We start from the raw sequence: 21,323 nt of genomic DNA on the forward strand, positions 1-21,323 counted from the left end.
GATTTAGAATTTTCTTAATTCTCAACCACTATTGTAGGATATTTACTTTTCACCTAACTTATAAAATTAAAAAGTTTGGAATTCCTTACAAAATCACTCAGGCGAAGTGATTGTGTTTTATTTAAATATTATTTAGAAAGAATTTTTCTGACTGTATTTCATTTAAAAATTTTATCTAACTTTTATTTTTTATTTATCTTTAGTTGTTGAAAGTTAAGTTGAAATGATATGCTGCTTTGCATTTTTTAAAAATTATTTCAAAAGAAATGTATAACTTAACATTAAACACCCAGGACTTACAATTATAAATCAAACAATCACTAAATTTATGTATAAAAAACACTCTTATGACCTGATAATACATTGATCTAAGTCTTAAATGTGAGTTTTACAACATATAATTTATTTAAACTCAGCACATGCATTTAACCTCTGCTGTCGCCAATGGCTCAATTTTAAAATATAGTTTATCTTTTATAAATTTTCAGATATTTTCGAATGAAGGATAGTATTAAGTTCGAGAATTAAAAATTTGTGCCTAAAAAAGTTGTTAAAAATTTTAATTATTATGATTATTTGACAACAGGAAGTTTTTAATTGTAGGTTGACAATTTTTTTAATTATGTTATTTTCTTATTTATGTTATTTTTTAATTATATTTTTAATTACCAAACTCATGTAACAGTATTTAGGAATCTATAAATTTATGTCACGTATGATCGTTGCAGAATAACCTGTACGCAATATATGTAAATTAAATATATTTTTAACATTTTGCATTTTCTATTTATTGCATTTATTATTCTTATATTGAAAGAGTATCAAGGTATCTATGACCTCCATAATGAATGAAGTATTTACGGACTTTTATATATATTAAGGAACTGAATCAATTTTTCACGAAGTTTAAGATCTCATCTCAATGCAAAAAAGTAATTTAATAAATGTATGCAAAAAAAGTAATTTAATATATTTTTTTCTACAATAAATGCTTCTAGTAATGAAACAAACGCTTTCTAAAATTATTTTAAAAATATCGATTATTTCGTTTGCAAGAAACTATTACTTTAAAGCGTGATAAAATTTTTGAATACTGTAATTTGTTTTTTCAGTAAATAATATGTGTTTGTTAATTTCTAAAAAAAAATCTTTATAAAAAAGCTTACATTATTCTTTTATAGAGAATTCCAATTGCGTTCTAATAAAACATGGTATTAAAATGTTACGTTATTTTTTGTGATTGGTTGATTAATAAATCATTTTCATTTCTTCGCAGACACAATTCTTGCAAAAAAAAATTAAAAAATTGAATCTGTTACATCAAAAAACTAGATCGTTTTATAAAATATAAATTATTGTGTTTAATAAAATGTAAATACAGTGTATTTGTAAAGTGATCCTAACAATAAAAAGGTTATTTTCTTTTTTAGTTCTCTACTAAAAAGAATTAATGAATTATTTTTATTCATCATGGCTAGTCGAGGAGGAGGAGAAGAAGAGTATCGAATCACACTGTTTAGGTTAATGTAATTTCGTTCTCGAACCACATTTACGCGTAATCCATCGCCAATTCCACCTGCAATCGCCAAGTTTATAATCTATGGTATGGTTTGGCAATTCGCGTTCAGGTCAGGTGGTCAATCGAACGCGGAACCCCCCCCCCTCTCAGTGTTTAGTTCCCAAGCATGCTTGGTACCCATTTATCGACCCACTGAAGGGATGAAAGGCTGAAACATTTGAAATCAGTATCCAAGATCCCTTAAAAACTGGAAGTTTTTTTTCTATAGAGTATTTTAAGAAGCATAAAATAATAAATTTCTTTATGATACTGCGTAAAAATTAAAGACCTCATCAATGAATTTAATGTAAATTTAAATAAAAAAAGCACAAATATATCCTTAAACATAAAATTTTTTATCAACTGAATATCAACAATTTGTCTGACACTTTATACAATATACAGTATTAAATGATGCTTCAGAAAAAATCAAAACAACTTTTTTTTTCAATTTTAATAGATAGATTATATGTATTCTACTAATTAGGTAATATATTGCAATGAGATCAATGTTTATTTAATAACAATAGTTTTAAATTTTTTAATATAACTTTATGATTTTTTAACGTAGGTAATTAGTAACAGCACTTTTTCTTTAGAGGACACAAGCCATGAATGGTGATAATTAAAAATGTGTGATATAAACATAATGAATTTTGTTTATTACAAACTATTATTTTAGATTTTATGAAATTTGATAACATTGAATTACAGAGTAATCCTTTAAAAACACTAATTGAAACTTCTCTGGTAGAAAAAGTTCTTACAATAATTAGATTGCTAAAAAAATATTATTATAAAGTAGTTCGATAAATAAACAATTATATTTTAGTTTCATTTGGCTTTCATTAAATTTGTGCTCAATTAACTATCCCCACAAGAAAATTCCAGTAAAATAATACTTTATAAAAAAAAACACAATAATACAAAAAACTATCTCATTTTTACATTCGTCAAAATTGTCACACAGAGTCTTTAGCGGAAAATTTGTTTTTAGAGAACAAAGTGAGCTAAGCAAACAGCTCTCAACACTATGAAGTATGTTATGGTTATTGTGTTCATTGCTGTAAATTTGTTAAACAGACAAGAATAAACATATAAACGAATAACGAATATAATAAAAATGTTTTCTTGTGATATTAGAGCGTGAAACCAAAATTTTTTTCCTTCAATAACAAGCAAGCTGAATTCACATAACAAGACTTAACTCAATCAAATGATTTTTGTCAAAGTTATCAATAGCAGAAATTGTTTCAAACCATCAGTTCCATTTTTTTTCAAATTCCACTTTTTATTATTGCTATGATATATAGCAAAAATTATATTGTTTAATAGAAAAACAAAATTGGAAAAAAGCATTTAAGTAGTTGGTCATGCATTTCCATTACTTGAACACACATTGAAAATTTTTTTTAAAAAATATTGGTAAGTATAATATAAACAAAAAGAAACAGCATTTTCTTCATAGATTTTAAACAATGCAGAAAAAGAATACAACTCTTATTTTAATTGGTTATTGATTTTTTAAGAATTAAAAGATTCGTTGAACAGATTGATTTTACTTCTAAGTTCTTCTGTCAAAATATTTTATTTTCATTTCAAATTATAAAACAAAATTAATGCTGAAAGATATTTAAAAGATTATCTTACTAGCTGAGCTATAGGAAAAAGAAGTTAAAAAAAAACATTTTTTAAAAATTGTTATAAGTAGAAAATCTACTTTAGTTAAGCATGTTTGAAATTTTTTAATAAGATTGCTAACTATTAAATACTATTTACCAGTACAAATTTGCTTTAAAAACACGTTGTTTCGTATGATTTCTACTGTAAGACTTAAGCTTAGAATACTATTTTGAAAACAAAGCCATGAGAAGTACACCGAAATGAAAAAAATTAATAAATGAAAAATAATTTTCTAAATATTTACCTTAGACAGAGCAAGAGCGAAATCCACAGTCATTTTTCCTCCATAGGATTCACCAAATATATACAATGCAGATTTCTACCAACGAAAAAAATAAGGCTTAGAAATTAAAATAAAAAAATATACTTGTTAAGTATTACATTGGTTATAGTTATATTGAAGTTAATATAAGATAATATCTAATTTTTTTAATCTAGCAACATTTAAATCAAACTGATGATTAATAAAAGCACACTAACAGTTTACACACCAGTACCAGTTATTTTCTAAATATAATATTGAAACTATTACATCCTGCATCAATAATGTGTCAGAGTACAATTTCTGCTTAAATTAAACACAATAAAACCTGAAAAATTCTTGAAAAAAATCAATAAAATTCACTTTTACTTTGAAAATTGCAAATGCTTTGTACTTTTTCTAACCTTAAAAATCAATAGTATCATTTTAATAATTTTTAATACATTTCACATTAAACTAATTCAAATGTCACTCATATATTTTCTTAATCTTAAAAACCAAATTTTTCAAAAACATATAATTAAACTTTACAGCAATTTTACAAAAACAATAAATTGTGATTGTGATCCTATATTTAATAATTAGGATAATTTTAAACAGATAACATTTGAAAATAATAAAAATTAATTAATTAGTTACTTGGAATTCTGGCACAGTATCTAATATTGAAGTTAAGCAAGTGACAAGATCATCAGCTATTTGCTTGTTAGTTGTAGCCAGTGCTGACTTATTGGTTACATAACTGAAGCCAGTACCAACAGGATTGTCAATAAACAACAAGTTTGCTTTGCTGAGCTAAAAAATAAGTATTGCAACAAATTATTTTTAGTTTTTAATTTCATTAACAAGCAATAAAAAATCAATATTCTCCATTAATTTTACATTTTAATACACATCATAATTTTTTCATTTCAAATATCCTTCATTTTACGTAATTTAGACTTATGGAAATAGGTTTTAAAAACTTAACAAGAAACTAAGTAAGTGTGCAGTTTCACATGTATCCTTAAAATGCATCACTGCTGTTATACTTTGAGTAATTATAATAATAATAAAAAAAAACAGAACTGCTTGCAGTTTTGTATTTTTTGTATATTGCCAAATCCAGAAGAAAATTTTTTTTTTCAAATCACCTTTCTGAAAAGACGAATTAAATTTTTGATAGAGTCTTAGAATTGGAGGCTAAAAATGTCTCTTAAAAACAAATTTTAGGATTCTAGCATAAACAGTTCTAGAAATAGAAAAGTTACACAAAAGCTCTTTTTATTTTTTATTTTTATAAAAAAAAAAAACGTAATATACAAGTTTTCATTGTTTCAAGCTTTCACCGTTTCAAATGCTCTATGCACTGTTTACAACTTATTTAAAAAATTTTAGAAACCACTAAAATGTAAAAATACTTAGTTTCAAAACCTTTCATGCTTTTTAAGCAACCACTATTCTCAGCAACGTAGAGCTGAAGAATAATTTTTTATTGATATACAGCAGTGGTGCGCAAACTAGGGGTCGCGACCCCTGTGGGGGTCGCCAGAAGTTTTTTGGGGGTCGCCAAATTTTTATGAAATGCATTATCCCTGCATGCTGCGTACCATACAGTGTACATATAAAGAGTGAAGCGCCGTCACTCCCTGTTTAATTGCAATTTCATGCTGTCCACTCTTTCTGATGGTGCTGCAGCATTAACAGGTTCGAATAAAGGGCTCAGAGGCTTAAATCAGAAGGTGGCGCCTCATATGGTATTTAATCACTGTATGATTTATCGGCAAGCTCTTGTTGCAAAAGATATGAATGAAGAGATGCACAACGTATTACAAGACGCTGTTAGTTCAATTAACTACATTAAATGCAACAGCCACAACAGTCGTCTCTTTTCAATACTTTGCAATGAGATGGTCTCAACGTATGAGAGATTTACTGTTACACACCGAAGTCAGATGACTTTCACGTGGGAAAATACTACGACGGATATTTGATTTAAGAAATGAAGTGTACACGTTTTTAATCGAAAAGAAACATAGATTGGCAAGTTATTATATCAATGAAGTTTGGCTAGGGAAGCTGAGCTATTTAGTTGATACTTTCGAAAAACTTAACGACTTAAATTTGAGCTTGCAGGGTGAGAATTCAACTATCATAACTGCAGCCAGTAAAGTTCAAGCTTTTAAGAATAAGCTTAGTCTCTGGCAAACTGAACTGAATAAAAACAACACCATGTTCCCTTGCTTTAACGATTTTATCGAGGAAAATAATATAGATATATTTACATTTAAAAACATCATTTCCAATCACATTGAAAAGTTAAAGAAAAAATTTTCGAGAAGATTCGAGGATTTTCCTGAAAATCTTGGTTGGATTCGTGATCCATTTTCCTTTGACATATGCAGTTCAACTCTTTAAATTAGTGAGAACTACTGAGTCGAAATCAATTTAAGACTCAGTCTTGACAAAAATTTTGGCTTTCCGTGGAAAAAAAATATCCCATTTTATGCAAGAATGCCACCAGAGTGTTAATACAATTTGCATCAACGTATTTATGTGAAACTGGATTTAGCAAACTAGTTTCAATAAAAACTAAATACCGCTCGTGTTTAAACCCTGAAGATGATATGCGAATTGCAATTAACAACATACATCCTAACATCGATGAGATAATTAGAAACTTGCAGCCACATACATCTCATTAAAGGGCAATTTACTGATTTTTGTGTTATACAAAAAGTATTTTCTTAAAATTATAAATAAAATTAATATGAGCCAAATATGATGATGTTTTTATTCGATGAAACGAAAGAAATGCGCGAAATATACATCTTATTTGTGAACATTTATCTCTAGGGGTCGCCAAAAATTTTCTCTCTACTAAAGGGGTCGCAGTCGAAAAAAGTTTGCGCACCACTGATATACAGTATGCAACTTAACTAAACAAAAGATGAAAATGAAATTTTTTTTAACAACATGAAAATAAAAACTATTTAAATAACATCTTTAAAAAATGGTGGAGAGAAAAAATAAAAATGGATTGAATGATCAGCATGAACTATGATTGCAATAGTGTTGGTGTTTGAAAGATACGAGCCTACTGAAATGCACTGATTTACAATTATAGAAGAAAGGAAAAAAATACCCAAGTAGAATTCCTTGGCCTCAAGTATTCATCTAAAGGTCCAATCTCTAAAAAATTACCATGACCAGTAGAAGATGCTCCTGGACCACCCTATTAAGAATGCAAAAGATTAGAATATTTTCTAAAGATAAAAACTAAAAAATTAATAAAGGAAGTACATAAAAATTTTTTTAAAAAAATTTAGTTAATTTTTAAAACTGTCATTTATATTATTTGTCAGGCAGCTTCACAACCTTTAATATAAGTATGAGTGTCTAGTCATAAGTATGAGTGTCTAGAGAAGGGGAAAATCTCCTTCAACAATTTACTATGCTCTAACGATTTTTTTAAAAATATTGCTAATAAAAGCATGTAAAGTAAGAATGTTTTTTCATAACATACTAAAGGAGTTACAAAAGCAATGCTTCCTGTAATTGAAGCTGTCTACGATAAAGGGAGTCACGACAGTAGTAGTGATCAGGGGCAACAACAGAAAATCTATTGCTTTAAGTTCTTTTACTCAGTCCTTCTTCTGTAAGGTTATTTGCATGTATGGCAGTACTTTTACTTTCGTTACTTGTACCACCAGTACAGGTAAAAAGTACGTACTTTTACTTGTACTTCGTTATTTTTTTAAATTTAGTACTTTTACTTGTTCGTTACATTTTTAAGGAAAAAGTACAAGTATTTGTTACGGAAATGTAGCATGAAATCGTTACTTTTTTCTAAAACTCGGTAAGCCTTCTAAAAAAAAATTAAATTTGAAAAAAATGTTTATGTTTTTCTAATTTTTAAAATTAATGTGCAATATATATGCATCCATAGCTAACTTCGTGTTTAAATAACTTGTCCTCCCGTGGAGCGCTTATTCAGCGTGGCTAAGCACGTTCTGAGAAATTCTCGCAGCAGACTCAGTAACCCCACTTTCAAAATGCAATTGTTTTGTAAAATGAATAAAAATTTTAATTAGCAAGTTATTTTCATTCATTTTTGAGTTTTATGCATTTATTTAATACATTTTAAATAAAAAATTTTGGATTTTGTTATTACGTTTTTCAATTTTCTTTTTGAATTCACGAATAATACATTTTTATCTTAATAAAATTTTTTACTTAATACATTTTTACTTAGTACATTTTTACTAAAATTATGTTTATGCCTGACCTTGTCAAGCAACGCCTAATCAAATCTCTAAGAACTTCAGAACTATTTGTGCTACTGAAAACTATTATAATTACTATTTTAACTCTTGAAAACTCGAAGTTACTAATTTAGCCGCTGATACTAAAATTCGTTAACAAATTTTAATTATTCCGTTTGGCAGAAATTTTTGGAAAATGATTTTCTCGCATGACTTCAGCATTTGCCATTGTTACAAATAAAACTGTAGACTGTTCTGTTTCAACTTATACTGCACATTCAATTATTTTTTACTAGCTCAACGATCACGAAGCTATCTGAAACCCCGTGTCTGCTTTGTTTATGTTTGTTCTTTTAAAACGCATTTCTATAGAGTAAAACAATTTTAAATCAATGGTAATTTAAATAAATAAAAATAATAAACTAAAAATTAAAGTCAATAGATAAAATTTCTTTTTCGTGCAAATCCATAAGAAGTTTGATGTTAAAATTATATTCGATTTTAAAATTATATTATACGATTATATTATAAAATTATATTATAATATTGTTCTGAATTTGAAAATAAATTACTGTCTATAATTTTCAAAATTAAAAATAATTAAATAAGTAACAACGATTTAACCAAAACATTAAAGAACATAAGAATATTATTCAATAGAATTTTAGGTTACTTTGAATTTTTGATTTCCTAGAAATGTACTTTTAAATCGTTACTTTTTTTGTTTAGTACTTGCATTTTTACTTGTACTTTTTACTCGTTACTTTTCTTAAAAATATTTGTACTTTTACTCGTTACTATTTAAAAGTAACGTTGCCATATATGGTTATTTGTATTTCTTCTTTATTTGGAAAAGGTTCTTTAAAGAGAAGGTAAAGGAGATTTGCACTTCCTTACTTTAAAAAAAAATGTATATATATATATAAATATTATCAATTAGCAACTTAGGAAGTTGTTCAAAATCATACGAATTCAGAAATTTTATTTCCTTCTCAGGACAATCAGCTCATATCATCTTGCAAAGATCATTAACCTTTTTTAAATTATATTTTTATAAATATTACTTAAAAAATTAACCAAATTTCTCTAGTTAAACTAGTATTTTCTAATTAAAGTAAAATAAGTGTAAAATTTGTTTAGTATAAATAATGCTTTTGAAACATTAATATTTTCAAGCACAGAAGCAAAGTGTAAAACTTTCATAGAATAATTGAAAAACTTAAAATTTGGATTAATGTTGTAACTAGTATTATTTTAACACAAAGTACATAAATAAAATCCTGAATTCAAGATAGTAATTTTTGTAAATAACTGATAATTTTTTATAATTTTGATTTTTTAACCTTGTCATGCCAAATTAATGCAAAGTATGAACGGTACAAAATTCGCTGTTTTGCGCAAAATTTTCTGATTATGGCATTTCATTAAGTCAATCATTATAAACACAGCGTGAACTTTGATGTGCGTTCGTAGAAGCAGCTAGTTCAAGACATTGAAAGCATTAGGATTTATGTTCAAATCACTGAATTTGCTGATTTTTCTAAGTTTTTTCAATTTTAAAGTACTATGTAGAAATTCTTACAGTACTAAAGAAGTTAAAGGGTTGGTAAAGCTATTAATGGCAGTGGCTAGCTAGACAGATCAGAAAAAGTAAGACAATTTTCGGTAAAAAAAATTATTCTGTTGATACCTAGTTGTAAAATTGAATCTGAGAAATTGTTCTGGTAATATAAAGAAGCATTGTACAGATTTTACCTATTAGGAAAATGACAGAAGTGGGAACAATGAATCCTGTAATATCTATTAAAGACAGTGTTGATGCCTTCTGAACTGAAAAAATTTTAAAGCAAATTTGCTTGAAACAGCAGAATACACCAAAACATCTGGAAAATCTCATGAAAAATAACACTGATAACAGTGACTCCTTTGGAAAATCTCAGGAAAAAATTTTAAAGCTCTTTCTGGATGCTCAAAATCATGTTAAGAGAAATGCAGCAGCTTTCTACAAAAAAGAATATATTGCGATTCATTGATTCCGCAGTTTAAAGACTAAATTTCAGATTTAATCAAAATGGAATCAAGAAAGTAGTAGAAACAGAAAACCACTTACTGCTGAAAGAAGAAAATCTGAAATTTCTATAGAATTATCCAGAGCAAATGTACGTGGTTTAAAAGAAGAGATAAAATTTTTTTTAAAAAATTTCAACCTTCTACAAGAGAGAATAGCTTTCAGTTTTCTACAAAAAAGAATATTTTGCGATTCATTGATTCTGCAGTTTAAAAACTAAATTTCAGATTTAATCAAAATGGAATCAAGAAAGTAGTAGAAACAATAAACGACTTACTGCTGAAAGAAGAAAATCTGAAATTTCTGTAGGATTATCCAGAGCAAATATATATGGTTTAAAAGAAGAAATAAAACTTTTTTTTTAAAAAAAAAACCTTCAACCGAATTCTGTAAGGAATTAGTTAAAACCCTATTTTAAGTGACACCTGAAGTTAGATGCCTTTTCAACAACATCGAAAAACTTGCAAAACTCATCTTAGCTGTTTCTAGTTCCAGCTACGAGGCATTAATAAGTATTATTTGTTTCGACAATATTTAATAATTCAAAAGAAGAAAAATCGTAATGATGTTTCGTTGATTATTATTAATCTTATCAAAAAATAAATTGTATTACATTTCTTACTGACACTAATAAATAGTTTTTTATTCGTGAATAAAATAATTTTACTATAATTTCCACAAAGTCACTTCTTTTTTTAAATGTCTGTTTTTTTTCCACTTCTATATTTAATTGAAAATTAAAATGGTCAATAGCATTGTACACTATTCCAAACATAAAATATACTTATTCGCAATTAAAATGCAATCTGAAATTTCTATAGGACTTTTCCAGAGCAAATGTATGTGGTTTAAAAGAAGAGATAAAACTTTTTTTTAAAAAATTTCAACCTTCTACGAAAGACAATAGCTTTCAATTTTCTATAAAAAAAAATATTTTGCGATTAATTGATTCTGCAGTTTAAAAGCTAAATTTCAGATTCAATCAAAATGGAATCAAGAAAGTTATAGAAACAGAAAACGACTTACTGCTGAAAGAAGAAAATCTGAAATTTCTATAGGATTATCCAGAGCAAATATATGTGGTTCAAAAGAAGAAATAAAACTTTAAAGAAAAGAAAAAAAACTTCAACCGAATTCTGTAAGGAATTAGTTAAAACCCTATTTTAAGTGACACCTGAAGTTAGATGCCTTTTCAACAACATCGAAAAACTAGCAAAACTCATCTTAGTTGTTTCCAGTTCCAGCTACGAAGCAAAGTATTATTTGTTTCGACAATATTTAATAATTCAAAAGAAGAAAAATCGTAATGAAGTTTCATAGATTATTATTAATCTTATCAAAAAATAAATTGTATTGCATTTTTTGCTGACACTAATAAATAGTTTTTAATTCGTGAATAAAATAATTTTACTATAATTTCCACAAAGTCATTTCGTTTTTTAAATGTCTGCTTTTTTCCACTTCTATATTTAATTGAAAATTAAAATGGTCAATAGCATTGTACACTATTCCAAACATAAAATATACTTATTCGCAATTAAAATGCACATTTATGATAAATAAATAAAATGTACCTGTAGCCATATCACAAGAGGATAACTTGCATAATTTGTAGTCTGGTCAGTATAATAGAGCCACCAAAACATGTGAGCATCCTTCCTGACATCAACATAGCCCCAGGCTTCTTTCCTATCAGCAGGAGCTGCTATAGCAATGAAATCAATTCAGATTTATAAATAAATAAAATTATAAATAAAACTAAAGTATAAATCAAGATATTGCCAACAGGATGAATAAAGCACAGCTGCTTTTGCCATTTTCAATAAATTTTGGCCATGCGAGACTTTATCAAATGAAACAAAAATAAGAATATTCAACTCAAATATTAAATCCGTATTTTTATACGGATCAGAACCCTGGTACAACTTGAAAACAAATGTAAATAAGTTACAGGCTTTTATCAAGAAATGTATCTGAAGAATTCTTAATATGAAATGGTATCAGAAAATATCTAAAAAGGAATTATTCAAAACTAATAAATAAAAATCAATAGACTTCGAAATCAGAGAAAGCAAATAGGTTCAAGCAACTCCAAGGTGCTAGACTGGTCTCCCCAAGGTAAACGAAAAGGGGCAGATCTAAAATGACATAGTGTAGAACTCCTATAAATGAATTAAAGAAAATGAACAAAACATGAAGAGAAATAAAAAGCTTAGTTACCAACAGGGAGAGATGGTCAGTGTCAACAAAGGCCCTATGCTCTCTGTGTAGTGAAGAGGTATAAGAAGAAAACGACGGTATATTTCTGTTAATTATCAATACAAAAGATAACACTGAAAACCATTTACCTTACAATAAATAATTTTCACTAGAATTTATTCAAAAGATAATTAATCAAAACTGTTTTTTTTTTTCTTCATTTCTGATTGTTGCCAGTACGTTCTTGTTGGACAGAAAAATTATGTAAACAAAACAAATACAGATATCTTTCCTTCTGATTAGCAAAAAATTTTATCAAAATTTATTATAGTATTTACTTGTAACACCTTAATTTAATTCTTATTTAAGTATATTTACCAATGATACTTATTTACTACAATTTTTTTAATATTATTTGCTATTTTTAAAATTTTGATTATCATTCAAAATAAAGGCTTAAAACTGAAAGTGGTGTTCTTCATTATGAAATAATCACATACAGTGATCTCTCGTTTTTCGCGGTTAAGGGGGACCAGAACCTTCCGCGAAAGTTGAAAACCGCGAAGTAGGATTTGTCGCTAGGAATTTTTATGTACGTGGGTACATGAATGTTTTAAATATGTAAACAGTATTTATACACATTTAAGACAAAAAATTACAACGGTATATTTAAACGCGTCAGTGCTAATTAATAAGGTTAATTACAAAATCTTATACAGTATTAAACATTAATCAACATTGCTGTCAGAGAGAGGCGAAGAGTCTTATTTTGGTGGCGGAAGAGAGGATCTCATTTGACTCGTAGAATCTTTAGGCTCACTCGGTATGAAAATATTTACCCCGACCTGCCCCAATTGAGGGCATACGGGTAAATGTTTATTAAAAACCAAGTAAAAAAAACATTAAAGAACATAAAATACAAAAAATGCATAAAATACATAAGATACAAAAGTCAAATGGCAACAGCCTGTAAACTTTGCGGGCGAACAATACTCTTGAACAAAATTAGTTATCTCAATTAGTCAGAATATTAAAGGCACAAAATTTAAAAACTAATCATAGGGCAAATTGCCTATTAAGGAAACAATCGAGTTACAAATAGTAAAATCATCAAATTAGTGTTTAAATAGTAAAAGTGGATTAAAATGGTGTGAATGATGAGGACAGTTCAAATCCTACCTAAGAACACCATGAGATTTAAAAAATTTTTTTTTTTTAAAGTCACTAAAAGTCCAGTTTTAAGGATAGTCATCCCAGCTAAAAATCAAAATCGCCGAACCAGAGTCTCCAGTGATGAGGTAATTAAAGCGAGAGAATTGGAGTTGACTCAGGGGATATGGAAACGCTGATCCATACGGTAGTTGGACGGCCAGAGTTAGTAAAAATTTACAGTGGGTTTAATGTATCTTCCAAAGTTGTTTTGATAATGTCTTTGATGATTGATCTGCAGGTCAGGTTAGAGTAAATCTGGTGTTCTGTTTTGTTGTGAAAATTGTTGCCTCGTCGTGTTTGAAATTTCGGACATTGAAAAATTAGGTGATGGATGTCTTGTTGTGAGTTGCAATAAGTACATGTTGAAGATTTCCCGAAAAATCTTGCTTGGTGTGTGCCAAACACGCCGTGGCCGGTTAAGAACTGATTAATATAAAAGTTTGCCTTTATTCTTGTAGTTTTTGGATCCTTAAAAAATTTGTAAGTCTGCCGTCCTTTTGTACTGTTGGTCCAGTCCAATTTCCACTGAGCCATAATATGGTTATTGATTATAGATTTGATCTGAATGGGGGTCAGCCAGGTAGTATTTTCTATGGTGTCAAGTCTGATGGCTTCTTTGGCTAGTTGGTCCGCCTCCTCACTCGGTATATGTACTCTGAGTCAACTCATCTCTTTGTTTGACACGCAGGGAGCATTATCCCTCGCAAATCGACATGAAACAACTTTCCTTTCCGCAATGTGGCTGCCGACATAGTTGTATTTTTTTAAATTTTTTGATGAATATTTTGGAGAACCCCACGAAGCACTGAAGCCGCAAGACATGAAGCGCGAAGTGGCGAGGGAACACTGTATAATCTTATCACTTAAAATTTTATGATAAACATATTTGGTTACGATTTTCAACATTTAAAGGTCTAAGTAATCAATATTTATTTCTGAATAAGTCATTTACTTTTATAACCTATTGTAAGAAAAAATATGCCCCATTCAGCTCAAACATTTAAAATAATGAGTGGAAAGAAAATTATAGTAATATTTGAAATTATGCACAAAAGCAAAAGCAAAGTATATCACCTAAAATTAAAATAAATTATTAAGTAAAAAAAATATACCTTATGCCCCTCTCCCTGAAAAAAATTATTTTATGCTACACCTATGTTAACCAGACGATTTTAAGTTAACAGAGTTTTGGATAAAACTCCATTTTAATTTTAGAAATGATATTATTTTAGTTAGGAAATATCTGTGTTTTATAGTAAAATATGTTACAGTATAAATATAATTCTCCGAAATTTGTACATATTTGTGAATTGCTTCGATCAAATTCCAACAATTTTATGATTATATGAATATTTTTAAAAATGTTCCTTGAAAATCTTCACATATATTTGACATTCTTGGTTAAAACTAATTGGTCATAGAATTTGCATAATTAATTTCGATTCCTGGTGCGAGGTGACATTCTATTTTCACATTCGACTTTTGAAATTTCAATTGTAAACAGAATTTTTTTACGTCCGTGAACTAAAATTTTAAGGCTTGAAGCAAAAAAAAAATTGCACTGCATTGAATTTTTTACGAAGTAGTGAATTATTATTTTTTCAATCTAAGAACCTGTGCCTATAACTTATGTAAAACTTATTTTAATATCAAGTGAAATAATTTAATATCTAGTGTAACTAAATAGATATTCCCTAGAAATTGAACTGAAAATATAAATACTTCAATGATTTAAAAAAAAATAGATGATAAATAAAATAGACATATTTTGAGCGTCCAATAATGAAAGTCATTCAAGCTTGACAAGTTTTGAGAATGGGCGATTATATTTGAACGCTTGAAACATTTCGACTTTAACTTCCCTCTTCATATTTTTTGAAGCCAGTTGAGTTTTTATCATTAATTATACGGTTTTACATTTGGGTCTTGATCATTATTTTGATAAGGATTTTACACTCGTTAAAGTAAACATGTGCATTTTCATATTTTAACAGGATTTATGTGGTCTTTAAAAACGTAAGAGCATCAATATTGTAAAAGTTATATTTAACTTAAAAATTAAAATTTTGAGACCAGATATTTTGAGTTAATGAAATTAAATATTTTATCTTTTAAGTTTTCGTGCCCACATTTCAGTATCTTAAGGATCTTACGACCTCTTTTAAAAAAGAGAGTATCGTATCAGATATATATAAGAAAGCAAAAATAATCATAGTAGCAGTATTTGATGGTAAATGTAACTTAACGTAATTGAAGAATATGCTGTGCGACATTTTATGGTGAATTTGCGAACGTAAGTTTCAGTTCTGTTCTATTTGCTAATCATCTTTATCCAAAGAAAACCTTGCAACCTAAATATTTAGCAGAATGAAGCGATTTTTTAAACAATGAATCATACAATATGCAACATATTATTTCAATATCTTATTCTTTAACATACCCTATTTCAATGTTTCAAAAATACCACTAAACATTCAGCAATTCCTTGAGTTAGAGAAAAAGGAAATATCGCAAATTATAGAAAATCTCGTGAATGTGCATAAGAATTACTGTAAAATATACATTTTATTTTTCAGGCACTTCTTTTTCCTTCTAACTTCCTTGCTTAGAAGACTTGATTAAAGGTGTAAAAATGATTATCCCTAAAATTTTGTATATAGCCACAATAAGTTATATTAATTTGATTTTAGTATGAAATCCTCGAATAAATATAGCAAAAACAACATAATCTAAATAATATCAGATAAAAATGTTCCTGTATTTAAAATCTAAAAACTTAGAAAATCATAAATAATTTATAAATCACTTTAAATTTTCTTTTCAAAAGATGATTAAAATATAAAAAAATTTGCTTTTTTGACAGAAATCAGCTTAAAAATTGTCCATTGCCTAGAAACTTCGAGATATTTAACATTAACTATTAATTAAACCTGTCCGAGCAGTTATAGAACATAATTCCAATTCTTTTTACAGTCAGAGCTTGCTTGCTTAGCAACCTAGTAAAATTAAGCACTCTTCTTTTGAATTAGTCAATGGGCTATCTAAAAATAATAATTTGCGCTGCCAACATTTTTCGGCGGTTTTATGGACTATCGCCAAATATATAAACCTTTATTGCGACCCAATTTACGACCCATTTTTTTAAAAATTTAAGTGTCTAGACTCCAATTATATAAAAAAATATGTATGCTTATTCAGAGAAAGTACGTTTTTGTGTCTGATTTCGTAGCTTAATTAATAGTTAGCACTAATTAATTAGCATATTTGAGGTCACCCCCAGGAACCTTTAAGATTGACACTTAGATCGTGAAAATCCGATAATTAGAACGAAAGTTATTCAGGGTGATATCTTTTTTTTGCGGACTGTAAAGTGCGTAAAAGAAATAAATGGACCCACTGGACTCATTTTTAATGGTTCGAGAGGTTGACATCAAATATACTAATTAATTAGTCCAAACGATATTTTAAGTTAGGAAATTGGACATAAAAACATAATCCGATTAAACATTCCGTTTTTCGACGGATTCGGATTTCTGACCCCCAAAACATAGTTGTTTCAATCAAGAAATATTGTTCCAATAGTTTTTTCAGGAGAGCGCTTGAAAGTTAGGACCCTTTTTAATGTTAACTTTAGTTTTTGCGTATTTCGCCATATCCCAAATTTTTTTAAGCGAATTGAAAAAGTTTTGCATACAATTCGAATCAGATCAATCAACTCCTATTCGTTTTTCGAAAGATAATTTCATGCAAAATAAAACTTTTAGTAAACATTTATTATTACTTTACTTAAAAGAGGCAAAATCGGTCAAATAAGTCCTAAGAAATTAAAAAAAACTCTTATTTTTCGAAATTTAGTCCCCTAACTTCTTAATTTTTAGTGTCCATTTTTTGTGACTTAAATTCGTAACTATGAAAGCAAAAGCAAATTTAAATCGTAGAGGAAAGAATGTTCCGCCTTGATATGTGGTAAACAATAATTAATTAACTGTGTGAAAGGTTATTCGTTGCAGGCGTATGTCAATATGTAAAAAGCTTCTGCAGGGCAAAACAGAAATCTTGGTAGAAAGCGTGCTTTCAGCTTTGAAGAGATAGGAAAACCTACACAGACAAACAGCAGCCATGCGTGGCAATTTTTTTAAAAAAATGTAAGTTAATTAATATTCCTTTCTCTGACGCAAATTTAAAATTTGTAAATTGTAAAATAATTACAAATTTAAGCTATATTATTTGAATCTTATATTTTAAGCCGATGGACTTACTCTTTTTCTCAAATGGAGAAATTAGCATTTTGCCGGCCATAGATGTTCACTTTAAGAGCCCTTGAAATGAAAAAGGAATCGCAAGGAGAAATTTTAAAAGTCTCTTTGTATTTATTTACGGCATATATTAACATCGAGTCCCCTGATTAAAATAGCCCTTTATTTGTCAGTAAGATTATACTATGTAACAATTTAAAAAATTCGAATTTTACAATTTTATGGTCATAACCATTTCGAAGTTCGTTCAAAACGGGGCATGATATCTTTAGAAAGAATACGTGGATGCAAAAAATGTACTTAAAACTTTATTTGCAAAACATTTAAATGATTCAAAAACCAATCGATTCACATAAAAATAACATTTTATATCAAAATGTTCTTTAAATGTTTTGTTAAATATGCATGAAATTTCAAATTTTTATTAACGAATAATTTTTGTGCTATGAGAGTAAGAAGCGCAGAAATTTTTTGTAATAGCGGTTACTGCTACAACTATTTTCTTTATTACAGAAGTAATTTTTAAGCTTACAATGTATGGTAAATTGCACCATACAGTACAAAATACATCGATAACAGAAAAAAATTATATTTAAATTTACTTTAGAAAGAATCTGCACATAATGGTAACAATATTAGTGATTTAGATTCTTAGAAACACACTTGAAAAAAATGATGTGAGACAAAATTTAAAGTATAAAATTCGTTTTAATTTAAATATTTTGAATTAATTTGTCTGAGCCCCCTTGTCGGGCAGAGTCTGGCGCAATCCTTATTTCTGAATCATGTATAATATTATTTTATATAATAATTATATTTAGTAGTTAGTTTGTATAATACATATCTCAGACTTTTAGCAGTGCTAGGCTTTAGTCTAGATTAGGATACTTCAAACTAAAAATTATCTGAAAATGTTCCAAAAAATAAACTTGAATTAATAGAAATAATTTAATGCTAGCCCAACTTAAGATTAAAGATCATGTTAACAGAATATTTCAATTTTCAAACACAGGTGTTTTAATTCAAATTTAAGAAGGGGCCAACACGTGGCCTTGAAATAGCAATAAAAGGATCATTTATATCACTAAAAATAATAACTTATAGGTTGTGTTTCGAATATTTAATTCCTAAATACATGCAAAACACAAAGGCAATTTTAAAATTAAACAATGTAGATTAACACTTCGAACTTTAAATTATAAATACCGAATTGGCCATCCTAATATAAATTATTACAAAGAAATAATACGCTTTTACGCAGTTAAAAATCAAGATACATTATAACGATTTGAATACGTATCTCCAATTTCAAACATGTGCAAGCAACATGCAAAATTAATTTTAAATTAACGTCAATAATTCTTAATGAAATTAAAAACTTGGCACTTTAATAAACATTAAATTACCTGAAGAAGCCCCACAAAATAATACCACAACAAAGAGAGCGAAAACTTTCATGTTTTCTATGTATGATACTTTATGAGAGTGACTGAAAAATTTTACTTTTTTCAAAAAAAATATTATCTCGCACTGATCAAAGTTCAACTGAATAATACTTGAGAACATCTGTTAAATATTAGAATGTAGTAGAAATAACTTCCCATACATAAACAAAAATAATTACAAACAAAAGACAGGAAACTGCTGCTGTATAAATAGGAACAGAAAAAAATCGTTGATTGACGACAATTAGTTTCACATCAACGAGAGGCGCTAAATGAAAACAGAAAGTAGAAAACTGGCTTGAAGCGGAAACTGCTGACTGCTTAGTTTCACTTCTCAAATTATGTTGATCCAGATTGAGAGAATTTATATCTCCTCAGGTTCATTTCAATATATCGGAACTTCTAGTGAGTGTTTCCTGAAGGTAACATCAAGGGTGTAATGATAAGATTGGTCATAAAATCTACTTCAAGGGCCCTTCTCCCTATTTGCAATTTTTTCGCATGCCCCCAAAAACGATTTTCTTGAAATTCATCCTATTTCGTCCCGCAGTGGACTGATCGTTAAGACACGGTTCCCTGCAGATCACCGAAGACAAGCATCACTAGTTGCGGTCAGTGTGCGAGTGGATGACCACTTGGATTAATTTGCATAGGGATCAAGGGTGTGCGGTATTGGTCCTCGTCAAACTGTTCTACCATAAAGTGCTCGACTTTGCTTGCAGGTCATCGGGCTGCCGAAGCGGGGATGCAATCACCTCTTCAAAGGATCAAAATTGTGATGGCATGTCATCGGATCATCCTCAGGGGCGCTTCCCAGAACGCCAATAGTCCATTGTGCAGCACTAGTGCGACGTAAATGAAGTACTATTACTTATCCTATTTCAATTAAACAAGTGAGCTAATTTTTTTTAACCGCTAATAATGTTTTTATTGGAGACATTATAACACGGACCCTTAGCGCAATTTAACCTATTGTAAGATCAGGGTAACAGATCTCTAGATCAACAGTTTAATGGCTCATTAATTAAGCTCTTGTGGGGCGTTGACCTTATTAGCATCCCAGCGAAGACAAACTTAATTGTGGGGCTTCACAGTATGGCCCTGGGGCAGTGCCGTAGCGAGCTTAACTCGCGCCCGGGGCACAATACCTTTTTAGCGCCCCCCCCCATTCGAAATCCATCTAATATTATAAGTAAAATATACTCGCAAAGTAATAAATAAATAAAGTAGAATTAATAAAGTCATAGGCTCAAGTTAGGCATTAAATTTGAGACAAAAAATGTAGTTGAGAAAACAAGACTAGACTTTGAAATGTATATGATCATCTAGAATTAGTTCATAAGATACCTATTATTTATTTCACATATTTATAAAGAAATATTTTAAAAACACGCAGTTTTAAAACAATAAAAAAGTAAATATTTATTATCTCTAAGGAGATACATATATTTAATAATATGATTATAATACAATTATAAAACTAATTACTATGTGTAAATTTTCCGCTTTTGATGAAGCAAATTTATCAATAATATCATCAAAGTTGATCATTTCAAATTTTTCTCTTTCCACACTTAAAAATGCCAGGTCACTTAGGTGATCTTGTCCCACCTTTGATCGTAGATATGTCAAAATTAATTTTAATTTGCTGAATGTCCATTCGCAGCTAGCAATTGATACTGAGATAGTCAGGAGTATTTGAAGTGCCACTCTCAAGTTTGGAAAAACATCTTCTCCATACGGGATTATAAAAGTAAGAAATTCTAATGGAGTTTTAAGTTCAATTTCTTTTCTACAAAGGAGTAACATTTTACAGTCACATTCTTCGATAAAGAGTTCTATTCCATTGAAATCTGTATTATACACTGTACAAACATACAAACGATTTTTGTACAGTGCAAATATTTGGAGATAATATATGTAACCACACAGCGTAGATGCCATAAGGAAGTGCTGACAGATACAGGTCGAGTCAGCCAGCCATTAGAAAAGCCGTGTCATTTCTATTATGAATATATTATTACAGTTTGATTAGTGTTCCTTTTTATTTACGAATTAACATTTATTATATTTCACTGGCACTAAATTTAAAATATTTTTTGCAGAAATAAATTATAATAAAAATAAAAATTATCCAACAATTTTTTTTGTTTTGCTGACCCATTGGCGCCCCTTTGTGAGTAGCGCCCGGGGCATGATGCCCCCCTTGCTCCCCCCTCGCTACGCCACTGCCCTGGGGAGGATAGAGCAATCGCATCCAATAAGGGGACAAGATCTGGAAGCCAGTAATGGCTAATCGTTTCGTATACTGCAACCAGATCGTCTTACCTCCCACGGCTAATGTGAAAATATCTCTAGTGGTATACAGACAATACGTCAGAATACCCTTACCAACA

The 21,323-nt window shown here is 28.8% G+C and overlaps 1 protein-coding gene across 2 annotated transcripts in view; it reads right to left on the reverse strand.

Moving 5' to 3' along the window:
- The window catches only part of LOC107453574 (retinoid-inducible serine carboxypeptidase), a 35,483-nt gene extending 16,437 nt beyond the window's left edge, over positions 1 to 19,046 (reverse strand). The window contains exons 1-5 of one of the 2 annotated variants that reach the window (XM_043045357.3): positions 18,889 to 19,046; positions 11,390 to 11,517; positions 6,628 to 6,717; positions 4,143 to 4,298; positions 3,486 to 3,560 (exon numbers count right to left, since the gene is read on the reverse strand). In XM_043045357.3, coding sequence (XP_042901291.2) covers positions 3,486 to 3,560; positions 4,143 to 4,298; positions 6,628 to 6,717; positions 11,390 to 11,517; positions 18,889 to 18,940 — 501 coding nt within the window. In that variant the 5' untranslated portion in view covers positions 18,941 to 19,046. Of the gene's footprint in view, positions 1 to 3,485; positions 3,561 to 4,142; positions 4,299 to 6,627; positions 6,718 to 11,389; positions 11,521 to 18,888 lie in introns of both variants that reach the window. The other variant, XM_043045352.3, reaches the window with a different exon arrangement.
- Positions 19,047 to 21,323: the final 2,277 nt, after the last annotated feature.

Source organism: Parasteatoda tepidariorum, chromosome 2 (genome assembly GCF_982258835.1).
Source record: "Parasteatoda tepidariorum strain Cologne lab strain chromosome 2, Ptep-v5.0, whole genome shotgun sequence".
Classification (NCBI taxonomy): domain Eukaryota; kingdom Metazoa; phylum Arthropoda; class Arachnida; order Araneae; family Theridiidae; genus Parasteatoda; species Parasteatoda tepidariorum.